Source organism: Paraphaeosphaeria sporulosa, assembly GCF_001642045.1.
Source record: "Paraphaeosphaeria sporulosa strain AP3s5-JAC2a unplaced genomic scaffold CC84scaffold_10, whole genome shotgun sequence".
In the NCBI taxonomy this organism is placed as follows: Eukaryota; Fungi; Ascomycota; class Dothideomycetes; order Pleosporales; family Didymosphaeriaceae; genus Paraphaeosphaeria; species Paraphaeosphaeria sporulosa.
The window spans coordinates 430,208-449,437 of record NW_017253369.1 but is presented as its reverse complement, the minus strand read 5'-3'; the positions used below and the strand labels follow the sequence as shown (position 1 = coordinate 449,437).

The 19,230-nt window shown below is 53.1% G+C and overlaps 7 protein-coding genes across 7 annotated transcripts; 3 read left to right on the top strand and 4 right to left on the bottom strand.

Moving 5' to 3' along the window:
• Window positions 1-114: 114 nt before the first annotated feature.
• CC84DRAFT_1220977 (uncharacterized protein) lies at window positions 115-1,220 on the bottom strand (the record flags this gene model as incomplete). The annotated part of the gene is made up of 2 exons (XM_018183218.1): window positions 115-206; window positions 266-1,220. The coding sequence occupies 2 exons, from the start codon at window positions 1,218-1,220 to the stop codon at window positions 115-117; spliced, it is 1,047 nt and encodes a 348-aa protein (XP_018031837.1).
• Window positions 1,221-1,481: 261 nt separating this feature from the next.
• Window positions 1,482-7,098, top strand: CC84DRAFT_1198687 (uncharacterized protein; the record flags this gene model as incomplete). The annotated part of the gene is made up of 6 exons (XM_018181583.1): window positions 1,482-1,511; window positions 1,570-1,759; window positions 1,923-2,651; window positions 2,704-2,989; window positions 4,674-4,677; window positions 4,952-7,098. The coding sequence occupies 6 exons, from the start codon at window positions 1,482-1,484 to the stop codon at window positions 6,719-6,721; spliced, it is 3,009 nt and encodes a 1,002-aa protein (XP_018031836.1). The 3' UTR covers window positions 6,722-7,098.
• Window positions 7,099-9,222: 2,124 nt separating this feature from the next.
• CC84DRAFT_1049332 (uncharacterized protein) lies at window positions 9,223-10,266 on the bottom strand (the record flags this gene model as incomplete). Its single annotated transcript, XM_018173452.2, has 1 exon — window positions 9,223-10,266. A coding segment is annotated over one exon (1,044 nt), but the record flags the coding sequence as incomplete, so codon positions are not given.
• Window positions 10,267-12,179: 1,913 nt separating this feature from the next.
• On the bottom strand, window positions 12,180-12,584 carry CC84DRAFT_1100440 (uncharacterized protein; the record flags this gene model as incomplete). Its single annotated transcript, XM_018174865.1, has 1 exon — window positions 12,180-12,584. A coding segment is annotated over one exon (405 nt), but the record flags the coding sequence as incomplete, so codon positions are not given.
• A 241-nt stretch (window positions 12,585-12,825) lies between these two features.
• CC84DRAFT_1167663 (oxidoreductase family protein) lies at window positions 12,826-14,523 on the bottom strand. The gene has a single exon (XM_018179233.1). It carries the CDS (start codon window positions 14,505-14,507, stop codon window positions 13,311-13,313), a length of 1,197 nt encoding a protein of 398 aa, XP_018031833.1. The 5' UTR covers window positions 14,508-14,523; the 3' UTR covers window positions 12,826-13,310.
• Window positions 14,524-15,046: 523 nt separating this feature from the next.
• On the top strand, window positions 15,047-16,469 carry CC84DRAFT_1167662 (DUF453 domain protein). Its single transcript, XM_018179232.1, has one exon. It carries the CDS (start codon window positions 15,109-15,111, stop codon window positions 16,306-16,308), a length of 1,200 nt encoding a protein of 399 aa, XP_018031832.1. The 5' UTR covers window positions 15,047-15,108; the 3' UTR covers window positions 16,309-16,469.
• Window positions 16,470-17,163: 694 nt separating this feature from the next.
• On the top strand, window positions 17,164-18,215 carry CC84DRAFT_1100148 (NAD(P)-binding protein; the record flags this gene model as incomplete). Its single annotated transcript, XM_018174852.1, has 3 exons — window positions 17,164-17,268; window positions 17,317-17,552; window positions 17,603-18,215. The coding sequence occupies 3 exons, from the start codon at window positions 17,164-17,166 to the stop codon at window positions 18,213-18,215; spliced, it is 954 nt and encodes a 317-aa protein (XP_018031831.1).
• Window positions 18,216-19,230: the final 1,015 nt, after the last annotated feature.

Below are 19,230 nucleotides of genomic sequence, written 5' to 3'. Positions count from 1 at the left end.
CATAAGATGTGACTACGAAGATGCAGATGCGGACGAAAATACCGCCTACATTCGAGTATGTTACAAAAGACATGTATGCTAATGCACAGGGATAATATACAGTGCACGAAAAGCTTAACGCTTGACCCAGGTTGGCATCTTGCGCGCCTTGACATGACCGGTCTTCTTCCTTTCCACCTTCCTTGGATCCCGAGTAACGCAGCCAGCTGCAAAACATTAGCACTCTATTCAGAATATTCGTCAGAACGAAAGCAGGAGCGCTTACCGCGTCGTAGAGCTGGCTTTAATGCCGGCTCGTGTACCAACAAGGCCTTCGCAACAGCCAGAGTCAACGCCTCTGCTTGGCCTGTTGATCCTCCGCCTTGAACCAATCCAAACATGTTGTACTTGTCCAGCCTCTGCGTGGCCTTCAAGGCCCAGACGGCGCTCTCGCGGTGATGTAAACGTCCGAAGAATTGCGACAAGGACTTGCCATTGACAAGAACCTCGCCTTCTCCCTCCACCAGCCACACAACGGCAGATGAAGTCTTCCTGCGGCCGACACCTCTAGCTCGGCCCCACTGGTCCAGAACCTGAGGTTCAGGGACGACATCACCTGGCTGGCTATCTTTCATGAACCGCCGCATCGCTATTTTGATATGCTCTGGCATTAAAGATGGGTGCACCAAATTCAATCGCTTGACAATGTGCATCATCTTGTGGAATCGCTGCGTCTTGACCGGTTCGTTGGTCATGATGCGGTATTGGTCGATCGTCTTCCATGCCACCCTGGGAGCCTCGGTGCTCGATATCGTAGGTAGCGTGGCAACGCTGCGGAGGAGAGCGGAAACATGGAGGTAGTCGTCGTTGAAGGTTGGCTTTGCGCTGAAATACGATCGAGACGCCGGTATAACGCGCAGGGTGCGAAGTAGTTGGTTGTTGCTCTGTTGGCTGTTTCCACCCTTCGAGCGCTTACCACCCCTCGGGCCCATGTCTCCATCCTCGATATCCTCTTCTCCCTCGAACTGAAATTCGGGAGCAGCAGTGAATGGTTCTGGTGTCGGTTCGGGAGTCTCCTTGATGAGCTCGGCGCTGCGCGACGGCGTGGTCGAGATGAAGCGCGCTGCCGGCTGAAGACTCCTGTACGGTAATCGCATCGTCCGCGTGCATTGGGGTCGTGGTGCGCTTCGCAGGCCCTCCGCGGCTGACCATAGCGTCCGTGAAAGCTCGCCTCGCGCCATGGCGGCTTCAATTGTCGCGAAATGGCGTTGTGGGTTGTGATGGCTTGCACGCAAGCTGTGGTTCGTAAATTCTTGGGAAGGCGCGGCCCAAGCGCCTTCCCTCGTTGCTCATTTGGGGAAGGCGTCGTCGGCGCACAATTTCTCCGGCACAAAAAGCTCTTCCCTCGTCTTGCCCCGCCTCCCCTCGCATACTTCAATTTTCTCGACTACTGCCTTGTCAACCACTGATTGTTTTCCTTGTAATCCAAGAAAATCGCAATCATGTCTTTCGGCAAGCTTTACTCCTACTCGGTTCGTGCTCCCGAGGTACAGCTGGCTGTTGAGCGACGATGACTAACGTGTCCCGCAGGGCAACCCGCGCACCACTTCGCTGCTCGCCGTTGCGAAGGAGAATGGTCTTGACCTCGAGTTTGTCGAGACCACTCCTGCCAATGGTGTCTCCACCGAGTACCTGAAGCTCAACAAGCTCGGCAAGGTTCCCACCTTCGAGGGCGCTGACGGCTTCGTCCTCAGCGAGACCATCGCTATCGCCGTTTACCGTACGTCTTCCCCATATTTCTACCTGCGCAAAGGATGAGGCATATTATCATTCAGTTATCCCTGTCTGAACACATTTGTTGAGAATCTTCTACTCTGATTTATTTTTCCGCTATATTGCAATATATTGCCGTCTCATATTGTGACTCAAACTGACCATCACAGTCACCTCGCAAAACGAGAAGACCGCCCTTCTTGGCAAGACCAAGCAGGACTACGCCTCTATCCTGCGATGGATGTCATACGCCAACACTGAGATCCTCACTCCTCTCGGTGGCTGGTTCCGTCCCCTCGTCGGCCGTGACCCCTACAACAAGAAGAACATCGAGGACTCCAAGGCTGCTGCCACCAAGGCCGTCCACGTCCTTGAGGAGTACCTCCTCACTCACACCTACCTTGTTAGCGAGCGCCTCACCCTCGCTGACTTCTTCACTGCCTCCATCCTCGCCCGCGGCTTCCAGTACTTCTACGACAAGGCCTGGCGTGCGGAGAACCCCAACGTCACCCGTTGGTACGAGACCGTCTACAACGTTCCTAGCTACTCCGCAGTGGCAGGCAAGCTCGAGTTCATCGAGGAGGCCATCAAGAACACTCCCCCGAAGAAGGAGGAGAAGCCCAAGAAGGAGCAGCCCAAGGCTGCGGCCAAGCCCAAGGAGACCCCCGCCGAAGAGGAGGAGGAGGCTCCTAAGCCCAAGCCCAAGCACCCCCTTGCCCTGCTTGACCGCCCCACTTTCGACCTTGACGAGTGGAAGCGCCAGTACTCCAACAACGACGTGAAGGTCTCCCTGCCGTGGTTCTGGGAGAATGTCAAGTTCGATGAGTACTCCATCTGGAAGGTCGACTACAAGTACAACAAGGAGAACAAGCTCGTCTTCATGACCTCCAACCTCGTTGGTACGTTACCTCACATTTTTCGGGCATTTTGGCGCACACTAACAATATGCAGGTGGTTTCTTCGCCCGTCTTGAGGCTTCCCGTAAGTTCATATTCGGTGCCGCTTCCGTGTACGGTGAGAACAACGACAACGCCATTCAAGGTGCCTTTGTCATCCGTGGCCAGGACTCCACCCCGGCTTTCGATGTCGCTCCCGACTTTGAGAGCTACGAGTTCACCAAGCTCGACCCCTCCAAGCCAGAGGACCGCACCTTCGTCGAGCAGCAGTGGGCTGACGAGCCTCCGGCCATCACCATTGACGGCAAGGAGTACAAGTACGCCGATGGCAAGATCTTCAAGTAAACATTTTCTTTCAAAGGAGGGAATTAGGGATTGGATCATGATGGGACGAATATTACGACTTCGTGATGGGACACTATGCATATGAAGGATGACAGATGGACCCGAAGAGGTGTGGGGCAGCTTTTAGTAGAGATATACCAGTCACTCTTGCCTGCCTAGATTGGGCGCAAAAGCCGAATCGGAAGAGCTTCCAGCCCATACTACAAATTCACCAATGTGACCCACGTTATACCTGAAACTTGGCATGCCCTGGCTGCTGACTCTTTTCTACGCATGTCCATCGTATCGCGATAGTCAATTCTGCCTGGAATGAACCTAGCGATAGCAGGTGGCCGATGCACGTACCGACATAAACGCAACGTTCGCAGTGCGTATTTGGCATCTTGACACTGCATGCTATACAGCAACCCTGACGACAAAGGTACGACAATCATCCATGTCTTACAGCGCATGAGGGGGACCAATGGCGAGAGCACCCATGCGGCTTAGCTGAGACGGGTATTCTCGTCGTACACAGACAAGACAAGCAACGATGCGGCCCCCCGCTTTCCAGGCCTGGAACCCGGGTCTTCGTTGGCCTGCGTTGGTGAACCATGGGACTGAGGCGCACGTTGTATGCAACTTACAAACCAGATCCCTCGGTCGCGGTCGGAGCAGAGGGTCGCACTGCCAGCGCTAGACTACCTGGTAGGAGGCAGCGTGCCGATGGACCATGTCTCTTCGAGGAATGCGGCTGGTGAAGGGAAGGCTGGGAGGACCCAGGCTTGAGTCGAGTCCGGCGTGACGCGGCGCTGATTGGGTGGGCAGCGGAGGAAGGCACGCTGCTGCGCGGCAATTGGACGGCAGCGAGCGGGCTTGGGAGCGCAGCCACACAAGGCAGGCGTCGAAGGCCGGGGCCTGGGGTCCGGGTGTCTTGAACGCGGCTCTTCTTTTGACCTCGAGCGAGCGTCAAAGAGCGCGCTGGCTTTCTTTGCGCTGCGCATTGGGAAGATACGTATAAGAGCTGCGCCGGACTCGAGGGGGCTAGCACGCTCATCAATTCGAGGTTGCCGGGTGCTTTGCGCGCTGGGCGTTGGACCGCATTGCGTCCGCGGGTTACTCGGGTGCCTGGTCAGAAGAAGAGAAGTGGATGTCCAGGACTTGCTCAACAGGCGCGCCAGGATAAAGACGAACGAGCTTCAACAGTCAACGGCCCTGCTGAGCGGTCACAAGAGAAGGCTGGAATTGACTTTGGCGAGGGCGACGATCGCCTGGGGAAGAGAGCGCGCTGCTCCGCTCGCCTGCAGCGCGCGACGGCTTGCTGCGGCATCGCGACACCAGTTCTGCACGACATACCGGCCCCATACGTTCGCCTATTTGGCCTGTACGTGGACAACTGAAAAATCGTCTGTTACGGACGTCCATCAACAGAGGTTTATCACCCGCTGAAGCGCATCACGACTGAGTTCATCCAGCTGCGACGCCTCGAACTCAAGCTCGGTTGAGAGAAGAGTTCAGGTCAGTAGCGTGAGGCTGCTTGGTCACGATACTCCTAAGAACTGGTTGTAGAGAGGCGTGGCGCTGAGACAACGATCCTCGGCAAAAGCAAAACATCTCCGACTCAGATTGAGTCAGATTGAGACAGATCTAGGCTCCCGTTTCTGTGGATAAGGCTGAGACCTTGTACTCGAACTGTTCCAGTGGAGTATTTGAGTGGTAGAACAGCCTTCGACCACGATCCTGGAATGAAGGAAGGCGAGGGGCATGGGCAGACGAGGCGGACGTCGGGACATTCGAACGAGCCAGCGCTACAGGTCATCTGTTTGGTAGGTTGGTTTTTCATCATTTCTCCGCCCTATTACATGTGGTTGGGAGTAGATATGGTTGGGTGTTGGATGACGCAAAGGCGCAGATCGTACCATCACACCACCCTGTACCACGCACATTGCGCTCCAAAACTTGTCCACTGACTCTCTCAGGGCTCTGGAGGCGGACCTAGTGAAGACAATGTTACTGGCTTTCTCGTACGATCAACAGCCGCAAAGTGGGCGAAGAACTCTGTCCTGGCTGTAGATGCGGGATCCCATCTGGCAGCCATAACCCGCATACTCGCCAATGACTTTCCATTAGCATCAGAGCCTGCACCAAGAGTGACGCCAAAATTGCCGAACAGGAATGGCAATGGCCGTGAGCGAGACTCTCCCTCACCAGGGACGGCGCCCATATCAGTCTCTGACGAAGGGTCCGACATCGACACGCCAAGTTCAGATATCGAACCCATGCCCACCTACACGACACTAGAGAATGGCCCCTTTGCTGGAGTAGCATTTCCGAACGAAACCGCGAGGGCCAATGCGCTGCATGTAGTGAGGGAACATATCTCGACCTACCTCATCACGCATCCCCATTTAGACCACGTATCTGGCTTTGTGATCAACACGGCCGCTTTCCACAATACATCTCGTCCTAAACGGCTAGCAGCGCTTCCATTCACCGTTAATGCGATCAAGACACACATTTTCAACAACATCTTATGGCCGAACCTCACCGACGAAGACGGCGGCGTAGGCCTAGTCACCTTCCAAAGGCTCCAAGAAGGTGGCAACATTGCCCTCGGAGAAGGCAGTGGACGTGGCTACATCGAAGTCTGCGACGGTCTCGGCGTGCGCGGCTTCAAAGTCAGCCACGGCCACTGCATGCGAGGCCCTGGCCATGTCCATCGTGGCTCCAACGCCAACCAACTCGAGCCCTCGAGCATCGGTCTCCACCGTGCGTCCACCCACCACATCTCATCACAGCATCTCGACTCCCTCCCCGACGGCCGTGAAGCCCGCTCCCTCAGCTTCTCCCATCCCACCCAGAGCGCCCCCGGCACGCCCCTGTTCTCAGGAAACACGGCCCCCGACGCCGCCCGCAACAGCAACGTCAGTCAATCCACCCTCGAAAACCACTGCGTCATTGACTCCACCGCGTACTTCATCCGCACCGAATCCACGCCCACGACCCCGACAAAGGAAGTCCTCATGTTCGGCGACGTCGAGCCCGACAGCATCAGTCTCTCCCCACGCACCGCGCACGTTTGGGCGGAAGCCGCGCCCAAGATCGCCGCCGGCATCCTCACGGGTATCTTCATCGAGTGCTCTTACACGAACAGCCAGGGCGACCCGGTGCTGTACGGCCACCTCGCGCCACGGCACCTGCTCGCCGAGCTGCAGAACCTCGCGGAGATGGTCAAGGAGGCCCGGCGGGAGCACGAGAAGGAGAAGGAGGAGGCGCGCAAGGGGCGCAAGCGGAAGCGCGCGAGTTACGGGGCGGGGCTGGACGGCGGAGGCGCGAGCACGCCGGATGCGCGCAAGAGCAGTCGCACGCGCGCCTATGTTCCTGATGCTCAGAGTCAGGCCCAGCCGAGAGGAGCAGACGACGACGTTATGACCGACTACGCGCCCTCGCCGCGGCCCGCGCCGACCGGTACGCATACCCCTGCGCATCCCTCCACACATGCCGCCTTGAACATCGCTAGCGTGAGCGCGGAGCATAGTCGGGCTCTTCTGGCAGCCGGGTTGGAAGCACCGCTCAAGGGACTCAAGGTCGTGGTCATGCATGTCAAGGACACGATGAGCGATGGGCCTTTGGTGGGTGATCTCATATTGCAGGAGCTGAGGGAGGGAGAGAGGATGGCGGCGGAGACGGGGAAGGGGCTGGGATGCGTCTTTGAGGTCGCGAAAAGTGGGATTAGTTATTGGTTTTAATTGGGATGGTTTATGAGGATGGGTATGGTTGCGATTGGGATGGGTGAATGGATTGAACAGGGACTCTTTGGGTATGAGTGTGGTCCGGCTAGGCGTTGATGGTGTTTTGCGGATGTACGTGGGTGGTGGTCTTGCGTGGGGCTTTGGCCTGGTTATGTGTAGTGTTGCGATTATCATGCTGCAACTGAAATCGTCGGTGTGGCCTGTTGTTGGTGAGAAGCGTGGTGTATGCAAACTATACATATCGTTAGCAAGTCTTTACTGCGCACGCGGTTCAATTGCACACGCTTCGCCCTTGAAGGATCGAGTATACCTGACAAAAGGTCTGTCCCAACCGCTGGTGGGAGATTAGAGAGCGATTATTGATTCGAAGAGGGAAGCGGTGTGAGACTGTGAGTAATTGCCGTGCCGGTTCATCTTCTGAACTAGGTCGGAGTAGGGAGGGTTTGTGATTGTTTCGGTCATAACGTGTTTTACAAGCGAGCGGCGCGTACAAGCGAGCGGCGCACCCCACCAACTTTGCGCACCTCTGCAGATGTATATCTTAACAACCGTGTAGAACAATGTATAGATATTAATATAGTAGATTAAATAGTATCTAAACTATCTATTTTGCACGTACGGGAGTTATGCCCAGTCTCTCTACACTTCTTGCAGCGCGCAAGAGCCTGGCGGCTGAGGCCTGATCGCTCTCCACCTTGACGCTGTTCACGCTCTATCTGCTGGTCAGCCTCCTTTTGAGCCAGTATATCCTCTCCCTCTCCTTTTGTTAAGGTCCCGCGCTTCTGTATCCGCCTCTTTTTACGCTGCCTACGCTTTGTTGCTGCCTCATTAGCCCTCTCAAGGCTGGTGATCCGATCGCGCATCAGCTCAGCTGAGAGCATCATCACTTCAGCTCCCTTCTTAAGCTGGTCAATTGCCTGGATAATTGAGGCTAGTGATGAGCTCTTATGTCGCCGCACACGATTACGTATTAATGTTGATTGAGCCTCAAGCTCACGTACGTTGCTCGGCGTTTTGGCTTCCCAGAGAGCCTCTGGTAGAGCAGCTGGTGTAGGCGTACGGAGCTGCACATCTAGCTTTAATAGAACAACGTCTGGCTGGTGAGGAACAAGGCCTGCGCCTCGAAAGGCTGAGCAGATATTAGCTGCCGTAAATGATCGCGTGAAGGCTGCCTTAAAGGCTGGCAGAAACTCGAGCTTCGTGATGTGGTTGATGTGGTGGCGGATTAGACTCTCAATCTCACGGCTGTACGCGCGCTTCAGCGGCGAGAAGCAGCCAACGTCAAGCGGCTGTAGCAGGTGAGATGAGTGAGGTGGCATACAAAGAGTATAGATATTATTCTCCTTGCAGAGCTCTTGAAACTCAAGAGAGTGGTGGCTCTTATGGCCATCAAGGATGAGCAGGCGACGCGCACCAACGACACGAGTCTTCGTATAAGCGTTAAAGTGTTTTAGCCACTCTACTCCTAGCTCATTGTTCGTCCAGCCGTTGTCGCTGACTGCAATCGCCCAGTCGCGTGGGATCTCTGCTTCCTCGTACCAGGCAGATAGATGATACTGGCCAGCGAAAATAAGGAACGGTGGGACTGACCAGCCAGCAGCGTTGATTGCAGCGATCACTGTGACCCATCCACGGTCGCCAGGCTGGATAGCCTTTGGCCTGCCTCTCCGCTCTGATCCTGTTACAACGAGTTGAGTCATAATCTTGCCCATCATAAAGCCAGCCTCGTCGAAGTTATAGACATCGTCATCGCAGATGCCGTACTTGGTCTTTGTCTGCTCTACGAGCTCAAACCAGCTTCTGATTAATATCGGATCCTCACACAGGGCTCTCTGCCTATCATAGGCTCGATTGAAACGCGTTGTGAGACTATCCGTGCGCTTGACAAAGTTGCGCGGCCAGTGGACGCCGACCTGACCAGCGCCGCGCGCAGCCAGCAGTTTATCAGCCATATCGCGTACAGCCGCGTACGTAGGCGCAAATCCACGTTGATCCAGGTCAAGTATATATCTAACAATCACCTCCTCTTCTAGCTCAGTGAGCTTCTTTGAGTTGGGCTGGCAATCGCGTCGGGCAGGCTTCCCAGCGCGTCGGCGGCGGAGCGTTGTTTCGGGTACATTGTAGACTGCAGCAGCAGGTCGATTGCCTTGAATCTGTTTTGTATTGATAGATAAGATAGCAAGCTGAATATCTGCTTCATTTGAAGGTAATTGAGCATTGTTGTGTGGAGCCATTGTAGGTTAAGATGAGATAGGTGCGTAAAGTTGGTGGGGTGCGCCGCTCGCTTGTACGCGCCGCTCGCTTGTAAAACACGTTATACATCCTTGGGCGGTAGAATTGTACGCCCAGCTTCTGTGCGCCTAGCGTTCGAGCCATAACGTCCCTCTACTTTTACGAGTCATTTTGGAGCCAAAGTTCCGGTATCAAATCAATGTACACAGTCCTGAGATTAATGCAACAAATGATAGTTCAATGGAGAGGCTAGGCGTGGATTTGAGCTAACCGAAGAGCAGGTTGATAGGGAGCTGGTGGTACATCTGGTAGTTGAACTCCTGGCTCCATTCTAAAACGAAGACTTTCACGAGTGCAACAATGTCGCTAGGTCCTAATGAAGACCTGGGGCTCTCATGAATATTTCCCCAGAAGCTAGTCGTATCGCGCTGCTGTGTTGTTCCGCCGTGTACACTGTGTATCTGCTCAGCCAGCGCCGTGACTATGCGCACAGCGTCGCCGGAGTTGCCGCGACCCGCGAGGACGGCACTCGCTGCCATTTCACCCATTTGGTGCTTTGCGAAATCGCTGTCCCACCCTGAGCTGACCAACTTTGCGTGATATGTCTGGGCGGCATCTCGAAGGTGTTGGGCGAGCTCTACTCGATACTGGTCCATAGATTCGGCAGCCACGTGCATCAGTATGTCTCTCATACCCCGATGCATTGACCACGAGAGATTGGCCCAAGGCAGTCTGTCCAAAGCCTTACGGAGAGTCGCGATATCTTGCGGAATGACATGAAGCGTCACGTTGCGCTCGCCTGTCAGAGATGGCAGCAGGAATTGGAACGCGTCCTCTCCGCCTCGTGCATTTTTCCCTGACTCCTGTACATCGAACTCATCCATTGGATGGGGGAAAAGGAAGTCGATTTCGAACACCTTCCCACCGTTCATATTGTAGATGTGTCTGCTTCCATGCGATAGACCGAAACCGTTCTTTTGATGCTTAAGCCTGTAATGACCTGGTGCTAAACGTCCTGGGAAAGCGACACTAAAGGACTCGGGCGCTGCTGCATCGGCTACAACACCAGCCATCATCTGAACACACCGATCAACTCTGGCTGGAAACGTAGGAGGGTATACGTCAGTCGCAGGCGAGTGCGAATCGTGTGGCTTCAGTGTGACGACGGCTGGTTGGCCCGCACGCCAGTTGATGTACCATTGACCGGTCCAGCTGCCAAAAGCGCCCCGATAGCCGCCCGAATCGGAAAATTCGTATATGGTACGTGCATTTGATAGAATCAGGAGATTGATTAAAGTGGCCCGATTGATTTGGACCGCGTGCGTGCCGTGTCCTTGAGTTGTGTAGAAGTCGTAGCTGCCATCCGCGCTGCTCAATTTCCGAGGTTGCGCATCGCTTGAGAATTGTCTGAGATCTGGTAGAACTCTGGAATAGCCAAAACTGGCCTCTAAATCTTCCCAGCTCTTCTTTGAGGAGACAAGACTGTCACCACGCACGGTCACCTGAGCGTCATGTTCGTGGAACAGCCGTAGGAGGGTAGCCCAGGAGCTGGGATTTGCTTGAGGTAGGGGGAGACGAGATATCAGAATGTCATTGTGCCCACAAAAGCCGTCTTTCAGACTTGCTTTGATCTCGTTGGTGACTTCCTTCTTCGGGCGACTGGTTGTCAAATGCAGTGTCACACCAGCAGCAGCTAATACTACCAGCGCTGGAAGAACACGGGTCGGGAAGTCATTTGTGGGCATGCTTTATGAGACGGATACGTTGTCCGTTGGTGGTAGGCTGAGAACATCGCGGTCCATAAAAGACGCGACTGCTGGTTTATAAGGGGGTCGCCTATGGGCCCCTGTACCTCGTACTGCCCCGCGCTAACCAGCCACACTCAGCATACATACTGCACCTCGCCTCAACGAAAACAGATCTTCTCCCACCTCATCCCGTCCTCCCCGGAACCCTGAGAAAGTTCACCATCCATGTATCCTTGGATATAACATTCTCCAACAATCTGGAAATGATATTCGCCCTCACTCGATCTGACAAGCAGAGGTAAAGCGCACCCCTTCAGTATGCACACCCGATCGCCAGGAAACAAAGTCCGAGGACCTATGCCGATGTAGCCATTCACAGTCGTGAAGAGCCTCCGGTGATACATTGCCTGACCAAAGCTGTGCTCCCATCCTGGCCAACCCGGAAAATCCGAGCGCAACCCATCGAGCTCGTGCCCACGGTCGCGATAAGTCTGATATGCCTCCCGTACGATTTCGCGAAGCGAATAGCCCCCGAGCTGAAGATGCCTCATTCCGTGCCATCGCTTCTCGATGTTCGATGCGCCCTCGCGTGGCGCTGCGGGCATCGAGCCTGGACGCTCTTGCAATTCCTCGAGAAGCACGTCGCATTCGTGGCACGCTTTTGCAAATAGTAGACCAAAAGCCGGCTCAGCTTGCACTGGTTCCAGTGGAGCTTCTCTTCGGTGTGTATCTGCGACAACGGTACGATACAATGCTTCGAAGGCTTCGGCATGCGACTTGAACACCATGGCTCGCGACCTGCTTTGTGCGCCTTCTCGACGTTCAAAATCATGCTTGCACCAAGGGTCGAATTGTACGCCGTCGACCGCGTCTACAATGGCTCCTTCAGCATTCAAAATATGTCCATCATTTAACAGTCGCACCGAGGGTAAAGTATTACCCGATGCCTTCCAGTGCGGCCAGTCGGTAACGTTGTTGCTCCAAGAACATTTTAGCGGGTATGATGGCTTCGAAGGACCCCAATCTGGCAGCCATGTTGGGAAAGTCGATCTGCGCTTATTGATAGGGATTCCAGCATAGCACAGGATGGTCAGATCCTGCTCTTGCTGTATGTACGCCCAAGCAAACTCGGTGCACACTTTCTCCACAGAGGCCGAATAATCAGGAGAATACAACTGAACTGCTTTCGCTCCGATCAACCCATACTTCGCGAAAAGCAAGTCTTTCGGCTCAGAAGCTATGGTGTCTTTCGTCAAGAACAGACTCGGAAGGCACCCCAACGTGCGCCCTTGTTGGATGTAAAGGCGCATTCGAAGAGGACTCAGCAACCGTTCCAGGTCTCTGCTAGTCATGCCAATGCTTCGGATGGTCGGCGAAGGAAACATATGAAACCAGAATCCTGTGAAGAGCTTCTGAAGCTCAGCAAGCTGTGTCTCCGACAGTACTCGGTCTCCGCACGCCATTTCGATTTGTCGCGCAAGGACAGCCTCCTGTATAACCCAAGCCCTTTTCCACCAATTGCGGTGGAGCAGAGTATAGACCGCCTTCCAGTGATGCGAGTACTCCGGCTCGCAAAGATTCAGAAGCCATTCCAGGCGGTCAGTATCGCCCGGACCGCTCGCCAATAGACTAAGAAAGTCCATGGCTAACTCGCTGCTGTCTGCATGGTGGCCTAGCCACACTACCACCTTCTTTGCCCACGAGTATATGCGTCCCATGAGCCCGACTTGTTCGCCACGCTCCACGTCGTTCTGCTGATTGATGCATATGGCATCGATCCAGAGTCGGCGTTCATTTCTTTCGAAGAGATATTGGAGTGCATTGCTTAGGTTCCGTGTAATTGATAGGCAATGCTCGTTTATCTCGATAGTATTGGGCATGGACGGCCGCCGATTGATAGGCTCCTCTTTCGCTACCGTCATCGGATTTTTCCATGTGTACGAGAGCGCCGTGTATGTCGCCAGCTGCACGACATCCAGTGAGACAACCTCCAGTCGGCCCCGGAGTGGGTCAATCTGAGTGAGCGTTAGTATCCTAGTCTCTGTCGTGCTGTCGAGCAACGCGGGGTATATCGCCATCATGGAAGAGCTTCTGCACTACTAGTGGGCCGCTGGTACGTACTTGTATGTATAGCGTGTTGTCCAAGAATATGGCTTATTGGGCTGGCTCCTACGAGATTTGTGTCCAATCGCCGTCCCTTCTGAAGGAGGCCAAGTATCCAGCTCGTGACTCCCTGCGCCCTCGCGTAGTGAGACTAACCAATAGATCTTACACGTATGTTGTGTTATCGCGCTAGAGATAGGCTTGCTTTTGCTACTAGACCGCCTCACGGCAGTGTTTGTAGGTTTCTCGTCGCCTGATTTCTGTTCACCACCCTCCATGTCTACCCACACGTTAGGCAACCGCGTAGGGATCCAGTCCCCGAGTTGAGTGTATGAGTGTCTGTGCACATTTTAAAAGTTATGTTCTAGGTACCAAGCGCAGTCACCGGACAATTACGTCAGCTTTGTTCTTGGTAAATTTCAATAGACAATATAGAGAGGTGCATTGCCTTGCGCCAAATCCCAGCCGAAAGTGTCTAAGCGAGATCATATTTAGCCAAGGATTTATTTACCAGAAACCTTTCCGCCTACACAGCCTCCGTTAGCTTCCTCAAACTGGTGGAAAATCTTCTCGAATTGCCTTGTCCTCAGCACAGCATCGTCCAAGGTAGGCCACTTTCTGCCCCTCCCGACATGGTTCTTTCCAGTTTCGATCCATTCCGCATACCTCTCGTACAGTTCCGCAACACCTCTTGCTTTGACGGGCAGATCTTTCTGCCAACCGGCCCAGTCCCACGCCAATTCTTTGACCTCATCTGTAGCGTGATCATGCAACTGAATGACCACAGGGTCTTCCAAAAACAAAAACCTTTCGCCCATCGTGACCAACAGCTCTCCTTGCTCTCCGTTGATGATCCAGGTCAAGCCAGGCTGCCCTTTGAAAGGGGTCCCATGACGGAAGATATGCGTGAATAGCGCTCCCTCCACGACCCCTCCCTCACCGTCTCTTGCCTTGAGCGTTCCCTGCATGGTAAGCAGATCTGGAACATCGGTCACAATCGTCTCTTTCACTTCGCCTTCCTTGCCTAGAAGTTTGACCCGTGGACGTTGAATCTGCATCCTACTCTCGAACTCGTCAAAATCGCCCAGGACTTCATGCACCCAATCGAGGCTATGACCATTCTCAATAATGATGGGGTTGCCACCATACTTCCGCTCTGCGAAATACTCTATACCCTCCGGTAGTGCATCGCGCGGGAGCAGAGCGCCATACGAGCATACATGGCTGCTGAGGACTTTGCCGATGATCCCCTCATCGAGAAGACTTTTGATTCGTAGTGTGACAGGCGAGACTCGTCCCTGCAGTCCGATGATACTGTCCTGCAGGGGCCTGTCGTCCGTCAATTCGAGAGCGCGAGACAAGTTCTCAGCCAGTGGCCACTCGACGAAGACGGCTTTCCCTGCTCGGATGCTGGGCTGTATCGTGCGAAAGTGGACGTCCACTCGCGTGCAGCAGACTACTAAGTCAATGTTTGGGTCCTGCGCTAGGGCGCTGGGGTCACTGTATGTTTTGACAGACGGTGGAAGATCGAAAGTCGCGCGTGCGGTTTCGGCGGCATGTATGCTGGAGTTGAGAAGAGCGACGACCTCATAGTGTTGAATACCACGGGTGGACAGGAGGTATGGGAGATGGGCAGAAGCGGCCCAGCTGGTAATGGCGGAAGTAGAGAGACCGATGATGGCGGTGCGGATGCGAGGCATTGTGTGGTTTACATGTGAAGTTACCCAGAGTATGAGAGAGAGCTTTTATAACACTGTGACAGACTATTGGAATGTTCGACGGATTGCAAATCAATATGTAAGTTATTCCGCCGTGACGGCGGAAGTTCGCTGCTCACGTGTTGATACGTGAACGACTGGTGCGCAAGAAACGCCATATACACCATGTCTGGCAGAAATTCCAACCAGCCAGTAGTATCAGTTCAGGTAGTTTGTCATGTGAGAAGGCGGTGTTCAGAGATCAGAAGCGATGGTAGCATCTGCAGCTTTCTTGGGGGCCAACGGAAGTGATCAAAAACATTCTGTAAAAAATTAAAGTCGACAGGGAGGCAGCGGCAGAAACGTTCCAAAAATTTCAGAGCGTGCGCATTAAAGAGGATTACAGTTGAGATGCCGGGGCCATTGATATGTGTGTTGGTGATGGAAAGGACATATCCCCCAAAGGGCCGGTGTGATTGGTTGGAGACACGTGATGACTTTATATGGTAAAGCTCATGATCGGATGTATCCGCATACCCGACAAGCTCCACCACTTGTCAAGTATCGAGTGTCTCGTCTCATCAAACATACGAGAACTAAGAGGATGAGTTCTTTCACAATCTGCGCTCGCCAGACACACTGCGCATCGTTTCCCCGGAGCCAGACGCGATCCTTTCACGCGTCATCACGTCTACGGAAGCAACAGTCTTTCCCAGCTGCATATTACCGCGGTGGCACATCGCGCGCCGTTATTTTCAAGAAACAAGACCTCCCGTCCGAAGAGAAATGGCCCTCGATATTCCGTGGCGTCATCAATTCCCCAGATCCTAATGGTCGCCAACTTGACGGCATTGGCGGGGGCGTCTCTTCCCTTTCTAAAGTCTGCGTCGTGGGTCCTTCAGCTAGGGACGATGCAGACGTCGACTATACGTTTGCTGCAATAGGTGTTAAAACGTCAGAAGTAGACTTCTCAAGCAACTGCGGAAACATGAGTTCAGCCATTGGACCTTTCGCTGTGAACGCCGGCCTAGTATACATGGAGGACGGCCCCTGCACAGTACGAATACATAACACCAACACCGGAAAAATCATTCACTCGAAGTTCGTTGTGGAAGAAGGAGAAGCGAAGGTAGGAGGATCGTTTGCCATCGATGGTGTCGCTGGCACGGGCGCAAAGATTGAGCTTGCTTTTATCAACCCTGCCGGGTCTAAGACAGGGAAAACTTTGCCCACAGGAAACGTTGTCGACACTTTTGACAACATTCCAGTAACATGCATAGACGTGGGAAATCCCTGTGCTTTTGTCCATGCTTCCAGTCTCGGTGTTGAAGGCGGTATCCTCGCAGATGCTATCGATGCACACCCAGATCTTCTGAGCCGCCTGGACTCGATTCGCAAGCAGGCCGCTGTAGCCATGGGTATTTCCAAGTCACTGGATTTGGTGCCGGGCTCGATACCTAAGATAGCTATGGTAGCTGCACCATATACACATGAGTTGATCTCCGGTGAGACGGTCGAAGAGAAGGAATGTGATCTGCTAGTCAGAGCGATCAGTGTCGGGCAGCCGCACCGCGCTGTACCTATAACCGTTGCGATGGCACTTGCCGTTGCATCTCGACTGGATGGATCTATCGTCAAAGAAGTGACGAGCTCGAGGCCCGTTGACGCTGACGGAATAACCATCGGTCACAGCAGCGGGAAGCTTTTGGTTGGTGCGAATTTTGACAAAACAGGCGCTGTAAAGGATGCGACTGTGTTTCGTACCGCGAGGAGAATCATGGAAGGTGTTGCCTACGCGGACTGATTTGGTGTATCCTTTATGTATAAATGCGCCGGTTTGAATGGTTTCAATATCACCCAAATTGGGGCTCTTCCAGCGCGGTGTCCATACTAGAAGTGAATAGATCTACCTTCAAAGTATAGGCATACATCCTTGTTCAAAGCCTGTCGACATTTACTCGAACAATATTTGGGAGACAGACTCCGTCCAGCAAAGTCGTGTGCTACCACTTGGGAACTGCGAGAAGCGGACCGAAGCCGGTTTTCGTCCGGGTTGCGTCCTAGCCTCACGCTCGAAAACAATCGGTCTGCTACAACCGCACGACCTAAGCGATGGAGGTGCTGAAATCGGCTCGAATGGTACAGGGTGGCCAGTTGTGAATAACTAACGGCATGATCCAAGCCAGTCAGTTTCATTAAGCCTTCAAACATGGACCTGCCCTTGCTTGACATGTTAATCGAACAAGACATATACCAGCCATGAAAAGCTGTTTTTATTTCGCAACATGATTCGGTAGCCACGCGCATTGACCAAAATCTTAGATCTGTATGCATTATTCGTTCTGAGGTTAATAATGCATGCTAAACCTGAATTCAGAGAAACCGTGCCGCATATCCAAGTTGCCTGCATGCCCGCACAACGAGGCGATCTGAGCTCGAACCAATGAACGAGTCGGCAACTGATACGTGATAATTCACCCGGACGAGGAACGGCATGAGTGCATACATGCCCTGGAACAAAACCTCAGACGTCGTCATAGGCCAGAAAGGTTCTTACTCGTGGACCATGTAGAATAAGAGGCATCGGTACGTCGAGGGATACATCCCGTCAAAAACCTCTTTCTGTAGATCAGTAAAAGTTTTTGAAGTCGTCCCAGCCATGTCTCACATCGTCGCTATCGCTGGTGGCTCTGGTGCTTTGGGTCGAACTCTCGTCGATGCGCTGAAGAACAGCGCATACAAGCCCTTGATTCTCGCTCGCCAGGTAAGCATCTCCATAACATCTTAGAAATCTCATACTGATGCTGGGAAGTCCAATCAAGCATTGGAAGGTGACATCGGCGTCCCGGTTTTGCAAGCCGATTATTCCAATCAAGATTTGCTAGTTCAGCTTTTCGAGAGCCACAAGATCGACACCGTCGTTTCCTGTATCACAAACTACGACGATAGTCATAACATCGAGCTCAACATCATCGCAGCAGCAGAGCGAGCTAGCGTCACGCGTCGCTACATTCCCAGCATCTGGTCTGGATTTGACTACACAACTGGGTAAGCCTCCCATGCCACTTCAAACATCACATATAATGTTGAAAATACAGACAAGGAAAAGCCAGTCCTTTTGCAGCGTCAAGAATAGCGCTCCTAGACGCTTTGAGCATGACGAAGCTCGAATGGACAGCAATCTTCCCCGGCATCTTCCTTGACTTCTACACACTGTCAATTCCATCCTACACAAAGAGATCTGCGCTGGCCATCGACATGGACGGAAACGCGGCCGGTCTTCCTGGTGATGGGAATTATCCGGTCTACTTCACTCACACCACCGACCTCGCCAAGTACACAACTGCTATGCTTGGGCTCGAACACTGGGAGAAGAAGTACTTTGTATATGGTGATAGGATGACATGGAATGAGGCCGTCGCGGTTGCCGAGGCTGCAAAGGGTGTCAAGTTCAGTGTGGCGTACGACCCAATTGAGAAACTGGAACGTGGGGAGATAACCGAACTTCCAGGCCATAAGGCGACATACGCTCATCTACTTGGCAGCCACAGTGCAGATGCAAAGGCAATGTTCCAGAAGATCATGGCTGGAGTAGCGGTCTTCATGGCGGAAGGCCAGATGGTGTACAAGGGACCGTTGCTCAATGAGATCTTCCCTGCAATCAAACCGTTGAAGGTCACGGACGCGATGATACCGAACACTGCCGCTTAGAAAGATGAATGTGTAAGGCTAGATGCATTTAGCTTTAGTCAAACATAAGCTAATATCAAGAGAGGCAATACCATAATTTGGGTTACACAAACGAGTGTATAATCTATAGCTCTAGTTATCCTTCTAAGTTACCCAGTAACTAATCAACCCCACTTCAACACCCCCAAATTCGTGACAAAACGACTTCCATCAGACTATATCCACGAGCGCAAACCCCTTCTTCTTCGCCGCATCACGCTTCTCGATCATCGCTTCCGATCTTTTACATGCCGAGCGGCGAAAGAAGCTCATTTCGCCTTTCGGACACTCTATACATGGTAAGCCCTCAACTCCCCACATGTTCATGTTACCCCAGATTAAGACTTCCTAATGGGGGCCGCGAGCGCTGAAGCGGAGAACAAGAATGCCACGACGGCGGCGAGGTGGGTGATCTGCATATTTGCAAAGCAGTAATTTATGTAATTGTTGGTATTTGCGTAGGAGGCGATGGGCGCGATATTGGGTTACATCGCGATGACAAGGATACATATGTTAAAGCGGGGAGATTGCGAACGACAAAGAACGTCAATAGCTTTGTGGGGCTAGTGTTTTATGACCTCGCTGAGACAAAGAGATAATGCCGTTGGCGGGTCTGGACGATGCTTGCATTGTGTCACGGGCAACGTTAGCGATTCAAAGTAGAAATAATAGAGAAATGATCAATTCGCAAGTAGCATCAATAGGGAATCAAACGACGAGGGCACATTCGAGACACACGAAAGTGTTGCCTAGAGCAGTCGGTACTCTCCTTCAGTATGCCCATTCTTGGCATGCTCATCAGTCCTTGCGCGGCCATTGATATCCTTCCGGTACGTTATCTGTGTTGCAGTATAGCATACCGTTGCTCATGATACAGTCTATTCGACGTCAGTCCGCTAAAGAGCATAGAGATGCTTAAGTGATATATTTACTTCGTTTCTGTCCTCGTGGCTCCGAGCGTGGCCACTTGTAGCCGTCTGGCACATTCTTGGTATTG